Here is a 14,498-nt window from a genome sequence, read left to right on the forward strand (position 1 = left end):
TATCCTGTGAATATCCTGGAAAAATTGTGTAATTATGCATAATGATTTCACACGACATTGCACAAACCGCGCCATTAAATTGGTCACAAAGAAGCACTAATGCACATCTTTTTACTTTTTGGATTTCAGTGACAATGCATTTCTGATATAACTTTATTTATGCTATTGCATGTGATAATCATCTGTGCAATTACTTGCTATTTCTGCTTCATTTGCGGGATGCTTTAAATATGCTTTAATCTCTCTTTAATGCCGAAATTGGCCCTGGTGTGATAAACTCAAGTTAGTTTCAAAGGTGCTACAAGACCTCCTACGTACTGATTCCACAGAATAACATGTCTATATCTTTAAATTCCAGCAAACACGTTACTCAATTGGCTTCTTAGGTCCAAAACACACTGCAGAAATAATCCAGTTTAAGACCGCTTTAACTTAGTGCTAGGGAATATTGGGAATTGCAGTTTATTGTGGCACCAGAGTTCTCTCTGACAGAGAAGGCTCAATGTCTCACAAAAGTAGAGTTCACAGAATTCCCTAGCATTGAGCCAGGGCAGTTAAAGTGGTGTCAAACTGGCTTATTTCTCCAATGTCTTTTGGGTCTATTAGGTCCAAAACACACGGGGGGGGGGGGGGATCCAGTTTGAGACTTTAACCGCTCTGGCTCAATGCTAGGGAATTCTGGGTGCTGTAGTTTTGTGAGACATTTAACCTTCTCTGTCGGGGCCACAATAAACTACAATTCCCAGGATTCCCTAGCAGCGAGAAAGGGCAGTTAAAGCGGTGTCAGAGACTGGATTATTTCTCCAGACAGGTCTAATATAGTCATGCTCAAAATGGGAGGACGTTTTGGAAGTGGACAGAAGGTAGAAATGTAAGGCAGGTGCTGGAAAAGGGGGACGTCAGGCAACCTTGTGCCAACCCCCAAATGCAGGACATGTGTGTGAGGGGGAGAAGAAGATGGCTCCCCCTCAATCAGGTAAGAACAGCCACGTATGTTAAAGAAGAAGCCCCTTCCTTCCTTCCTTCCTTCCCCTGCAGGCCCTGAGGGGGGCCAACCGCCACTCTCCAGGGTCACGTGACCCCCTCCGCGCGCCACTCCTGCCTCAGCACTCAACAGAGAGCGAGGTCGCCATTTTGCCTCCCGCCCAGGCGATGCGTCGCCCTTGGCTTTCCGCCGCCGCGCTGCTGGCGTTTCTGGGCGGAGCGTCGCCCAAGGCCCCCGCCGTTAAAGACCCCGCCGCGGGTGAGCCCCGGCTTCCCGTCCCTTCGTGGGAGGCGGCGAAGGGGCCTGGTTCTGGTGGCTCACCACCAGGAAGGGCGGGAAGGGAATGGCTGCCAAGAATGATAGAAGTCCAACCCCATTCTGCCACGCAGGAACTCTGTCAAAGCACCCCTTTGACAGATGGCCATCCAGCCTCTGTTTAAAGGCCTCCAAGGGGGGAGAATAGGAACGCTTTCCAGCAAGGAATGGGGGGGCGACTAAAATACGCCTCCTTTGAGCGCTGGACACGGGAAATAACCCGGTTTGGCACCGCTTTAATTGCCTTTGCTCAAAGCTATGGAATTCTGGGAGTTTGAGTTTGTTGTGCTTAAGGAAGGACGGCCCCACAACATACTCCAGCTCCCAGAATTCCATAGCCTTGAACCAAGGCAGTTAAAGCGGTGCCAAACGGTTATTTCCCCAGTGAGGATGCAGCGACGATTCTGGAGACCAGGGTTCAAATCCCCACTTGCTCGGCCATGGAAACCCACCGGGTGGCCTTGGGAGAGGCACACTCTCTCAGCCCCAGGAATCCTCGTGATGCTGACGTCATCACTGGGAAATTGATTAAGAAAGGCACCATTTCCCCTTATATATACATACGTGTGTGTGTGTGTGTGTGTGTGTAATTTTTATTAGAGCAATTTTCTTGTCGTTAACTTTAAAGATATAACACATTACATAAATCATAGCACATAAAAAATCCAGAAAAACACAAAGGGGAATATATATATATATACATATATATGATTTATAGATGCTAGATGGATAGATATATGATTATATATGATAGATATATGAGATACATATATATATATATATATATATATATATATACACACACACACACTCATCCCTCCATAGTTGCAGCTTTGATATTTGCAGATTCAGTTATCCACGATTTGATTAATATGTTCTGTCTAGGAATATCTGAGTCCTCCAGTTCAACTCTATGGTCAACTTTAACCAACAGTTGCACTGAAGGGCCTAGAGATTCCTAGAGAGACCACTCTACTAGGCCTCCAGTGCAGTTCTATGGTCAGTGTCTGTCAGACGTTGGCCACAGACATTGCACTGGAGGACCTAGAGATTTCTAGAGAGGTGTCCTCTCCAGTAAAAACATGGTGTTTTTGTTGTTTGCCATTTTTCCTTATTCACGGGGGTCCTGTGCCCCTAACCCTAGTCAATATGGACAAATGTATGTATGTATACACACACACATCATAAAACACATCTCAAATACAATCTTGTAATCGTCTTACAGTCATTTCTAGCTATTTCTTTAACAATTTTGACAAATGAAGCATTCAAACATATACCTTAGCCCCTCAGTTTTCATGGGGGCTCCATTCCGGACCCCACCTGCAAAAACATAAAATCACCAGTATTCAAGCCCCATTGGCTTGAATGGTGGTGGACTCCCCATTTTGTCCCCCTCCATTTGCTGAACATGAACAAACTAGGGATGCAGATTTGAGGTCCACGAAAATGGGGGGGTGACTGTACTACATTCCTTCCTTCATCCAACATTAAACTAATACTAGCCACTTCCTTATCTACAACTAATTGTAATTGTATCTACATCCATGCTTTGATATATTGTCTATCCCCTTTCAAAAAATATTAACACAGACACCATTTGCTTTACACACAATCATTTTTATTAGAGTAATTTTCATATCATTAACATTAAAGACATAACACATTACGTAAATCATAGAACACAAAAGAAACCAAAAAACAGCCCAAAAATCAAATATATATATATATATACACACACACACACACACACATACAGTGCGCCTGCGTCATACAATGATGCATTATATGCTGCTTTTAGCATATGCTGAAAGCAGTGTTGCTTCTTCTGGCACCATGCGGCAGAAGAAACAATGGTGTGTGCACCCATGGTGCGCACACACCGCTGAGCATACACTTTGTTTTATGCAGGGGGTCCAAAACGGATTCCCCGCATAAAACAAGGGCACACTGTATGTATATCATAAAATATGTCTCAAATACAATCTTGTAATCATCTTACAGTCATTTCTAGCTATTTCTTTAACAATTTTGACAAATTAAGCATTCAAACATACACTACATTCCTTCTTTCATCCAACATTAAACTAACACTCTCTAATTCCTTACCTACAACTAACTAATTGTATCTTTAGCCATGCTTTCATATATTGTCTTATCTCCATTCAAAAAAAGATTACATGGACACCATTACCTGGGCTGTGAGGACCAGATATCACTGTCTAGTTACGTTTTCTCTTTAATTACACTGAAGTGATTTATTTGCTCCTCAAGTCTTTAATTAACAGTTGGGATTAGAATATACTGGCTCCTTTTTGTGCTCTGTAGAGGCCAGATCGGTGCTGGGGCGTGCATTTGCTGCGGCACTGATCCGGGGCAGAAAGGGGCGGCGTCTTGCTGCCCATCTGTCCAGGTCCTCAGTTATGCACTGTTTTGCATTTACTTTGAGCCCACAGTTTTACACGTTTTTCAAGAAAATGGCTAAGTGCAGAATTTTAGCATGTATGCCTATATTTTAGCATATTAGCAATTTGTGCTCTTCCTCAATCTGGTCTTATTTCACATGGACAGTGTGATATTTATGTTTATTAATTGTAAAATACAGCACTATAAAACATAGCACTATACATGAAAACATAAAGATCATAACCATTTAACTGTACAATATAGAGATGTTGTATTGGACAAAGCTTCACCACAGTCCTGTAATGTAATCTGCAGTTAACATTGCAGATATAGGTTGGATGGGAAGTGAGTGCTGGGCTTAGAAGTATTTTGTAGTATAGATTTGTGTATGGGGATATAAAAGAGATAATGGTAGTCAAGTTTCCTGGTGTTTTATTTGAGAGGTTTTTTGTTTTAAGAACTGCTGAAAATGAAATATTTGAACTTTTACCTTATCTCTGTATTTGTGTTCAAAATTTTCCCTACCTCACTTTCTCAACCTTTTACCTCTTCCTTCCTTGTGGGAAAACAGTTTTTAAAAAACAGCTTGCAGTGCCAAAAGTAACACTTTTTCTCTGATTAATGTAAAACTTCTTACAAACTTTGCTAAACAGAATGAATATAAGTTGAGTTTAAGCCTTGGTGTTCTTAAGTAGTGCTAAAAATGACACTGCTGAACTTCCATTCTCTGAAATAAGCATTTTAATACAGTATTTGCAGGGAGGTCCATGAGGGAAAAACACAAAATGATAAATACTTCATAACAAAGTGAATGATTTTTTTGGCATATCATACACCTTGTTGCCCAAGAATTTTGGGACCTGAATTCATCTTAAGAATGATGTCAGTTTCTCCCACATTGATTGTCTTTTGGAATTTCAGCATCCATTAAATCCTCTGTTGGCCACTTTTTGGATTTCATGGATTCTGTGACAGCCATGAGTACCCACGGTATTTCATTTAAGATTGTTTCTGTGTAAGGCACATGCTTGATTTGGTATGTGTGTTGTAATTGGGGGAGTTTGCCATAACTTGTTATGGACAAATGAGACTTGCTTTACTTTTATTTATTAAAATAGTTATATCCCACTCTATATCTCAGGATTTTAGACTTGCTAGAACATCTAACGTTGACAGAGGTGATGATAATGATGATGATTTGCTCAGTGTTTTAGTACTGCCTGCAGGGAGCAACTGTGATATCTGCACCAAGTCAATATTTTTCAGACAATGGCTTTAAAATCACAGAATTGGAACAGGCCATTGCTCTGTTGGTAATTATACTTGGCTTAACAGAACATTATCCTAAGCATACTTATATAAAATATGTTCCCTGAACACCAAGGTTTATTTAAAATTTCAGAATAACGTGAACAATCCATCAAAAATGAACTATCTGCACGTTCCACTGATTGCTTGGTCTGTTTTAAATTGTGTTATTAATTCTTTTGGGTCCAGGTTACGTACAGGATTGCCTTGTCCTGTACTGTCTGCCCCATACACTCAGGTCCTCTGCAGAACCTTTATTCCAGTCAGCCAGGATTAGGTTGGCAACTGTCAGCCAGAGGACATTTTCTTCAGCCACCCATAGACTGTGGAATGACCTGCCAGAAGAGATTCAACAACTGAATACACTTTCTGAATTTAAGGCCCTGTACAGACCGGCACTTTCGGATCCGCATGGGGGCAGTATCATGTCGCTCCTCTGGTGCTGCATCCATACAATGCAGTGCTGAAGAAGTGCTGTATAGCCGCAGCACTGTGGCTATCCCATCCTTTCCAGGGCACAAAAAGGCCAGATCAGGGCCAGAAAGGCCAGATTGGGGCTGCGGTGACCGGATGAAGAAGGGGCAGTTGGAGGCCACCCCATTAAAAACCAATCTTTTCTGGCAGGCTTATCCAGGTTATTTTAAACTGTACTTTTTAAATGATGAATTTTAAATGTGGATTATATAAAATGCATGTGTCTTGTCTGTTCTTTTGATATGTATTTTAACTGATGTTGTATTTTAGTTGATGTTATATATTTGTTCATATGTTTATCCCCACCTCAATCCATGGGGAGAGACAGGTAAGAAATAATAATTATAATTTGCAAATTTACGGAAAGCTTTTACTGAATTAAGATTAAATATGATGGATACAGCATATAGAGACGGAAGGTATTCCAACAAAAGAACGTACTTGTGTATATGGTTGTCAAGAGGTAGAGGACCTTGTTCATTACATGTTATTTTGTCCTCTCTACCAAGAACCAAGAGAAAGGTTCATTACACCTATAATAGAAACCAGCCCCAGTCAAAACCCACAGGATATGATCTTTCATCTTTTACTGCACCTGAATAAATATGTAACCTGGAAAGTAGCTTTGTTTGCCTTAGCAGCTAAAAAAATCAGGAATAAGTATATAAAAGGGATAGCCATAAACTGTAAAGGTGATGACTATATTTGATAAACATTTTAATGTGCATAATGACAATTGTTGTCTGTTTAGAAATTCTGTACCAGATACAAGATACCGGCATTATAGATATAATTTACATGTATTTTTATACTGTTATATTGTTATATGTATTGTTGTATTGTTGTGCTGTGCAATGACCTTTGGTCAAAAGCAATAAAATTTGATTGATTGATTGATAATGTCAGTTATAATGTACATTATAGTTATAATAGCATTGCCTCGTTAATCCTTGACTCAAACAAGCTACTAATTATTTTTTGTACAGTTTCTGCAGCAGGGGCTGGTGATTCTGAGTTTTTGTGAGTCATTCAACCTTTTTTTGTCTCTCCAGCAAGATGAAGATCTGCTACATAAACTGATCAGTAAAATGATGACATTGCTGAACATCTACTTTAAATAGGTTGTTTCAGACTGTTGGATCTTTAAAAGATTGCTTATAAGGACTGCATCTCACCAGTGTAACTCTTTTGATTTCTAGAGTGTGGAAAAAGGCCTGTTATGAATGAGTTAGAAGTCGGAAATCGGATTATAGGTGGACGTGATGCCCAGCTCGGGGCATGGCCGTGGCAAGTTAGTCTTCAGATTTACCATCCTCATATAAGAGAATATCGTCATGTTTGTGGTGGTTCTTTAATAAATAACAACTTGGTACTGTCAGCAGCACATTGCATTAAAAATTATAGGTGTGTATCACTTTTAAATCTTTCAGTGTTATACCTACAGCTAGGGAGTGCAGTATAGTGGGCCCTTGGTATCTGCTGGAGTTTGGTTCCCAGATTTGCCATGAATACCAATATGCATGGATGTGCAAGTCCCATTATATATTTTCAAGCTATGGATGGTTGAATCTGTGGATGCATAATCTGTGGACACAGAGGAACAACTGTTGTTTTAAGTTGTTTTATTAAGAGTTTTTAAAAATATTTTAATAGCATTTTATTCTTTGAATGAAGTTGACTTGTTTTAATATTGCAAATAGTTTAAATCTATTTTAATGCTCCATTTTTGTATGTTTTTGATTGGTTGTTCTGTTACCTTGTGAGCCGCATTGAGTCCCAATATGGGGGGAGGGGGGGCGATATCAATAAATAAAATGATGACAATGATGGAGCTGTACAGATGGGAGGTATGCAGCCGCCCCTTTACTGGCCGGATCATGGCCATGGCAACAGCACACCGCAGCCCCGATCCAGCCTCCAGAGAGCGCAAAAAGGAGCTGCAAAAAGCGACTCCCTTTTGCGCCCTTTAAAGGGTGCCATAACCATAGTGGCGTGGCTTTGTGACATCCCTTTGGTGCTGCATCATGTGGATGCAGCACCAGAGGGGCGTCACGATTAGGGTTGTCATAATTCTCTACTAAAAACCGGGACAAAACGTAGGACAAAATTTGGACCAAAATGTAGGACAATTGTAGGATAAAATTTAGCCCAAAATGTAGGACATTTAAGGTCCTCCATTTTTCTTAAATGTCCTGCATTTGGGCTAAATTTTATTCTACAATTTTGTCCTACATTTTGTCCCGGTTTTTAGCAGAGAATTATGGCAACCCTAGTCATGATGGCACACATCATCTGGAAGGGCACACGTCATCATGATGCCCTGGGGACGGGGTTAGGGAAGGCAGCATGTGGAAGCTGAGTCCTAACCCCAGCCACAGGCCAATGTCTGAGCCATATGTTTTCATCCAGAAAAAGCAGTGATTGAATTTTGTACTTAGAGTTTAATACCATCTGTCTGCTGTGTGCCGGTTTCAGTTTGCTTATGTTAATTATGTTAATTTTAATTTTGTTATGGAAGAATGAAATTAAGATAATTAAAACTATAACTGATGAGTTACAGGGTGTGTAGTATATACTGTAAAATGAAAAGAAGATGAATTGCATCTTATCAGGATTGTTTTCACACTTCTTGAAAGGAATTTGGGGTAGCATACATATTCCCATACCATCCTCTTTTATATTCGTAATAGCGATTCTGTAGTATTTGCTGACTCTGCAGAAGATTTTATTCTGTCCTAGGGACCCAGACATTTGGAGAGCTGTGATTGGCTTGCATCATCTTTATAAGGATAATTCTTACACTGTAAAGCGCCAAGTCAAAGCTATTTTGATCCATTCTGATTTTCAACTTGGAACCTATGACAATGATGTTGCCTTGTTTAAACTAGTCACATTTGTCAAGTACAGTCCCTATATTCAGCCCATCTGCTTACCTGAAACTTCTCTCCTCAGTGATGAGACCCCATGTTACATAAGTGGATGGGGACAAACAAAGGAGAATGGTAAGTCTTTTATTTTCCCTTTATTGGTAAGAGAGAATTTGTGATCTAAGGCTGTAGTCCTAGGGACAGATGAGAATAAATCCCACTGAATTAAGTAGTGTCTCCTGAATAGAGTTGGTTTCTAAGAAAACCTACCGGTATTTGCTATATATGCATTGGGGGCTATTTCATATATTGAGAAAAAGGAAACAGATTTGCCAGTAAATGAAGAATTAGTAGGGAGCAGAAGATTAAACAATATAAAGTATGAAATTATTCTCATATTATTTTTCTTACCACTGCCATTGTTTAATGACAGTCAGTGGCAGCAATTTTATTATCAAAGACATTTGTCTGTCTCCAGCAGTCATGTAATGCTCCATCTTGTTCAGGTTCATTATGGACCTGGCACAACATAAACAAACTGGGTAGACTGTCTTTAGGGCAGAGTGGGCTTAGTGTGGTTTTTAAAGGCTGTTTTTGAGACCCTTCCAGACTCTTTGGACTGCTCTCCCTGATGGGAGGTTGCTCCAGGAGCCACAGTTCATCTTTTAACTGATTTTTGAGCAGAGAGCTTTAGCATTTTTTAAATTCTGTTTTTCAATAAATAAATGCTGCTAATACAGAGGATCGTGACATATGCACAGCTCTTTCTATACAACTTAGAGTTTTATTTTGATATGGAACTAGGAGTTCCACCCAAGAATCCTCTTCCATTATTCTCACAGAAGAAAAAGTACATTAAATGGACCAAGGGTTTAAAAAACAGTCAATGTAGATGTACAGAGTCTTAGCTTAATTCCAAAGGTTTGTATCCTTATATTGTCATGACCAGAATGTTTGTCATACCTTCTGCCTTTACTTGAGAGGAAACCTGACAGTGCATTAAAACTTCCTTCAAAATTTTAGAGATCTGAATTAGAGGGCAGACAGTATACATTTGTGTACATATTCCATTTTGTTGAGATTGCCAAGTGTTGTTGCAATAGCCTGTCATTGGCCTGTTACAGACTGCCAAAATAAAGCTGCTTCGGGTCTCTTTGGAGGTGTGCTATTTAAATGATGCATGCACCCTAAGAATCCAGAAGCTGCACCAAAAGCTGCACTCCGGTGCTTAGGAATGGAGTGTGGCTTTGGCGCGACCTCCAGACTCTTAGGACCCATGCATCATTTAAATAGCATACCTCCAAAGAGACCAGAAGCAGCTTTATTTTGGCAGTCGGTAACAGGCCTATGTCTCTTTTTTCACATATGGGTTTTGTGCCTGAAAAATACATCACTTGGAAAGAGTGCAAAGTGGAGCAGTGGAGCTAGGATCCTGCCTCTTCCCCCAAGTGCATATGTATATCATATTCAGAAAATCACATCTTGGTTGGTTACTTGATTTAACTGTCATGCTTGGTGACATCATAGGGAACATTCTTTGTCACATCTCTGAGAAGAAATTGGTTACTGGGGTTTCTTACCTTTTCTTCCTTTATTATTTTCATTTACTGTGTTTTTTCACTTTTCAGTTTTGTTTCTCCATTACACAATTTTAATTTCCTCCAAGTTCATGTTTCTAAAGGCCCCTTGGTAATTGCCCCATTTTCTGCCTGATTTGACATGCTTTTGACATGCTGAAGGCAGCAAAGTTTTGACCTGTGTGAGGTCTGTCAGTCTGTCTCTCTCCTGTCTCTCTCTATCTCTCTGTGATCACTGTGGCAGTCAGAAGCAATTCCACAGCTTGGAACACCGTTGGGTTCAGTTCAGGGTTCTCCCTAAATAATTCAGGCACAAGCACAAGATCCATAAGCATAACCCCTTGAAGAAACAACTTGGCCATTCAACTTTTGGGAAAGAAGTATAGGTATGTTTCCACTTTCTCCAAATATCAATTAAGTGACATACTTTACCTATTGATGCCAAAAATGTATACGAGAAAAGCGAATTTGCATTATCTTGCATTTCATTAATAAAAAGTAATTCCCTAGAGATGGGGGATGCAGTTCAGTCCATAAAAGTATTAAATTACCTAGCTAGGACATATTGTAACCAACCCCCACGAACCCGTATACAGTATTATGAGACAAACAAATATAAACATTCTTCCAGCTTTGTCATTTTTTTATTATTATTATTATAGGTCAAGGTGAACATATATTACAAGAAGCTCAGGTTGATATTATTCCATTAAGTATTTGTAACAGATTTGATTGGTATGGAGGAGCAATATCATGGAATATGATTTGTGCTGGTTCTGAAAGTGGAAAGGTTGATAGCTGTCAGGTAAAAGTGGGATAATCCTATTTTAAAACACATGGCAAAAAACATCCTATCATGTGGTTTCTTATTTACACTTTGTTAACTAATAGTATGACAACTTTGTAGCACAAAAGTAATGAATTGGTTTGAGAATGACTGCTAGAAGTGTCACATTAAAATTCAAGGAATACCATAATGTAAGAATGCATAATATGCCAAAGGCACTATTCAAATTGAAAACAAAAAGTCCCTGCCTCCAAGTTCTGAATTACAGTGTACAAGATGAAAGGGGAAAGAAGGTACAGAAAAGGGGAAATATGTAGTACTACAAAAAGTTGTTCTTTCTGAAGCTGAAAACCCATCACTACTATTTTCCCTTCTCCCAGCGTGACTTTCAGAATATGCTGAAAGCCGTGTAAAGCACGCCCGCATATGACACAGGCGCACTGTGTGTACAGTTCTGTGCAAATCTACAGCGCTATATAAATAAAGCATAATAATAATAATAGTAATAATAGTTTGCTTTAAAAATAACAGTAACTATGGGTTGGGGTAGGGAGTAAAGGTGGGCAAGTTATACAACTATAAACCACCAAAAAAACCCTCTCTAATATATAAAGACTACTGAATAACAGCAGATAGGTACACAACATCCATAGTAGAAATTATGTCATAAAAAGTTCATAGAACAGTACTAAATTTTCAGTATTGTACTGAAACAACTTTACTGGAATTCACCAAAAGTTATTTTTCTTTATCCTGTTGGTAAAAATGCTGAAACACAGATCACCAGCAGTGGCATAAGTCTATGTTATAGTAGAAATTCATACTTGAAGGACTTATAGTAAACCAAAGAGTCAAAAGTCATAGGTCACAGGCCACCCCAGGAATTAGTAGTATCCATCTCATCTTTATGACGTCCTCAGCTACCTTGAAATGAAAATAATGAGCCTAATGATGTGAAAAGGCATTTTTGCCATAATATAGAAACAAATCATATTGAGGTTATTATATACTTACAATATTACAATCAAATGCAGATAACAATGCCTGCACCAACGTAGCAGCATGCTCAAGCCATTTGGAATGGCATAGCAACCTTCAAGAAGGAACTGTATAAATATACTACTTAATTGATGATGATGATAACTACCTGTTATAGCAGGGGAAAGGGCAGTAGGAAAGGACTGCTTTTAAGAAAAGGGACAAAGGTGCCGCAGCTGTGCTATTTTGTGTTTTTTCCTCCCTGTGTTTTGTGTGTGTTTATGTGTGCGCGCATGTGTTTGGGTGGGGGAGGGGGTTTGCATTGTATTTTATATTGTATATTATTTGAATAGTTATATATGTTTTATTCTGCAATTGGAAAGCACCATGTACATGGATGGCGCTATATAAATAAACAGTAATAATAATAGATTTCATCTTCTTAAAGAAAACAACTGTACCGTAATCCTGTTTTTCATTCAGACCCCATGGGGCAACAGTGTGAAGCTTATGAATCCAGAAATATTCCTGTTTTGCCAACAATATTGAAACATTCTGATAAGATTTAGAAATAATTACTTGAATCACTAGAAATTTAAATGATTCATACCTGTGACCAGCCTGATAGAATTTCCTCTCTATATTAATGCTTTTATCATGTTTAGCACCATGTTTCAGTCGACTCTGATGCTCAATAATTCTGGATTTCAAATTTCTAGAACACTTTCCCACATGAAGCTTGTTGCAGGGACGAATTAGGACATATATGACATTACTAGTTAGACAGTAGAAATGTTCTTAATCTACATTTCTCACCAACTGTGGGTCAGTAAAACTGTGTGTTCTTAAGGATAAACTGCAACATGAACCATGTCCATGGAAGAAGTGTCCCAGTGGATCAGAAGATTTAGGAGAACTTGGGTTAAGAATGTCAGAATGAACTAACCTATCTTTAAAATTGTTTGTTGTGACAGTAAGATATTGTGGGGAAAATCTCACAGCCCTCAGGACCTGGAACCAAATGTGGATGTTTTTGTATCCTCTTGATGTGGTAAGACAAAGGAGAAAAGGTTAATGACCACCATATATTGTTCTTAGATATTTTATATTTAGAAGTGAAAAGATTCTGGCATTTTACTCTTTGTGTGCTCTGCAGGAATGGCTGATAACCCATTGAGGATAAGCTCTGAAATTCTCATCAGTATAGGTCGCCTATCCTATGACCTATGATGCTATGGTTCACAACTTCACCGTTCATAAAACTGTTCTTAATTTTCAGTATAGTTTCAGTACAATAGTGAAAATTAAGAATGTTTTATGAGCTTTTTATGACATAATTTCTACATTGTTCATTGTGTCCCTGTCCACTGTTATTTAGTAGAAAACATTATAGCCAGTTCTTTCCACTAAGAAGTGATCTGTTGTGCTTCCATATGAAGAGATTACTTGGAAATAGAAGGTGTTTTTAACACCTGTGTATTGTGGCTTGCTGATAGCCAAGACTAGATGGATCATGTTTTCTAGAGTCTGTAACTTGATTTTTAGAGTATGTTTAAGATGTCTAGGACAATTTCTAGTTGCAACCCAGATAGTACCCATGAATAAATTTTGGAAGTGACCTGTTTTCCAGCCAACTAAAGTAAGATTGTCCAATTCAAGATGGCCACATTCTTCCATATTTTCAAACAATGCTTAAAATGTATTATTTATTTTTCATATTCCAGGGTGATAGTGGTGGTCCTCTGGTGTGCTATTTTCCAAATGTCACCAAGTATTATCTGATAGGAATCACCAGCGCTGGCATTGGCTGTGGCAGACCAAAATATCCAGGCATATATGTACGTACAGTGAAGTACAGAAGTTGGATAGATTCACATCTGCTTAACAAAACCATCAGTGTGAGCATCCAGTTTGTTCTGCTTTTTTTGATAGCTGGGAGGGTGATGTTACATACTATTCTTTGAAGAGGCAAAATTTCCTTTCATTACACTTGAGTCATTGTGGATTGTTTTTAACCTTTTTTTCTTTTTGCAAATGTTATCTTCAGCACAAGTAATTAAATTGGATCCAGTCTACATTAATTATATGTAGGCCCCAGTGAAACTGATCAGTTAGTCATGACTTCTTTAAGTCCTGATTTCAGCAGTAACTGTGTACTATAATGTGTTCTGATTCTACTCATTATTTTTAATAAACATTTTCTATTATATTACCATCCCTAAAGATTCAGATACTTTATATATAATTTAAAACTGCAAACACAAAAGATATTTTTCAAATGTATGTAGGATTAATGGGCTGCAGATCATAATTATCATTCTTCAAAGTGGACTAAAAGAACAGAAACTGAAAACAATATAGTATAACTAATAATAATAATATTTATTTGTATTCTGCTTTTTCACAAAGGAAGCAAAGCGGATTCCAACAGTATAAATAAAACATCAAACAATTAAAAATTACAGTTTAAAAACCCCAACCCTCCCCCCAATAATAAAAATAGTGGTCAACCCATAAAAAGAGATTAAACATCAAAAAATTTAAAACGCTCCAATAGGAATACACTAAAATTTCAGGCAGATTAGCAAGAAATGAATCTTCCTCTAGAGGAGGGGGGGACAAGGGCGATGGTATCAATCAATTTTGATATCGGTATCAATAGAGGGGGAGGCAAGTCTAATGGGTCTAATGGATCTAACCTAGTCTGGAAAGGCCTGCCAGAGGAGATCCATCTTAATAGCCTTTTTAAAGATTTCCAAGGTGGTAATAAGGCGGATCTCATCTGGCAGGTCATTCCAGAG

General features: G+C 38.6%; 1 protein-coding gene across 5 annotated transcripts; it reads left to right on the top strand.

Annotated features, from left to right (window-relative positions):
• Positions 1-644: 644 nt before the first annotated feature.
• Positions 645-13,914, top strand: LOC149322492 (transmembrane protease serine 12-like). Of its 5 annotated transcripts, none has more exons than XM_089478616.1 (5): positions 645-976; positions 6,688-6,892; positions 8,228-8,490; positions 10,595-10,737; positions 13,422-13,914. In XM_089478616.1, exons 1-5 carry the CDS (start codon positions 958-960, stop codon positions 13,659-13,661), a joined length of 870 nt encoding a protein of 289 aa, XP_089334742.1. In that variant the 5' UTR covers positions 645-957; the 3' UTR covers positions 13,662-13,914. The 5 variants fall into 5 exon arrangements, with proteins under 5 accessions (XP_089334742.1, XP_089334760.1, XP_089334726.1 ...); XM_089478634.1 differs by lacking the exon at positions 645-976 and adding an exon at positions 1,055-1,243; XM_089478600.1 differs by lacking the exon at positions 645-976 and adding an exon at positions 2,164-5,648.
• The last annotated feature ends 584 nt before the right edge of the window (positions 13,915-14,498 follow it).

Source organism: Sceloporus occidentalis, unplaced genomic scaffold, assembly GCF_023333645.1.
Source record: "Sceloporus occidentalis isolate IW3139 unplaced genomic scaffold, rSceOcc1.0.p SCAF_1, whole genome shotgun sequence".
In the NCBI taxonomy this organism is placed as follows: Eukaryota; Metazoa; Chordata; class Lepidosauria; order Squamata; family Phrynosomatidae; genus Sceloporus; species Sceloporus occidentalis.

Excerpts from the sequence above, each read along its gene's own strand:
- LOC149322492 (XM_089478600.1), top strand. The coding sequence starts at position 5,426 with ATGGGGGCAGTATCATGTCGCTCCTCTGGTGCTGCATCCATACAATGC. Across the intron at positions 6,893-8,227 it reads CATTGCATTAAAAATTATAG|GGACCCAGACATTTGGAGAG; the intron begins GTGTGTATCACT and ends ATTCTGTCCTAG. Across the intron at positions 10,738-13,421 it reads GAAAGGTTGATAGCTGTCAG|GGTGATAGTGGTGGTCCTCT; the intron begins GTAAAAGTGGGA and ends TTCATATTCCAG.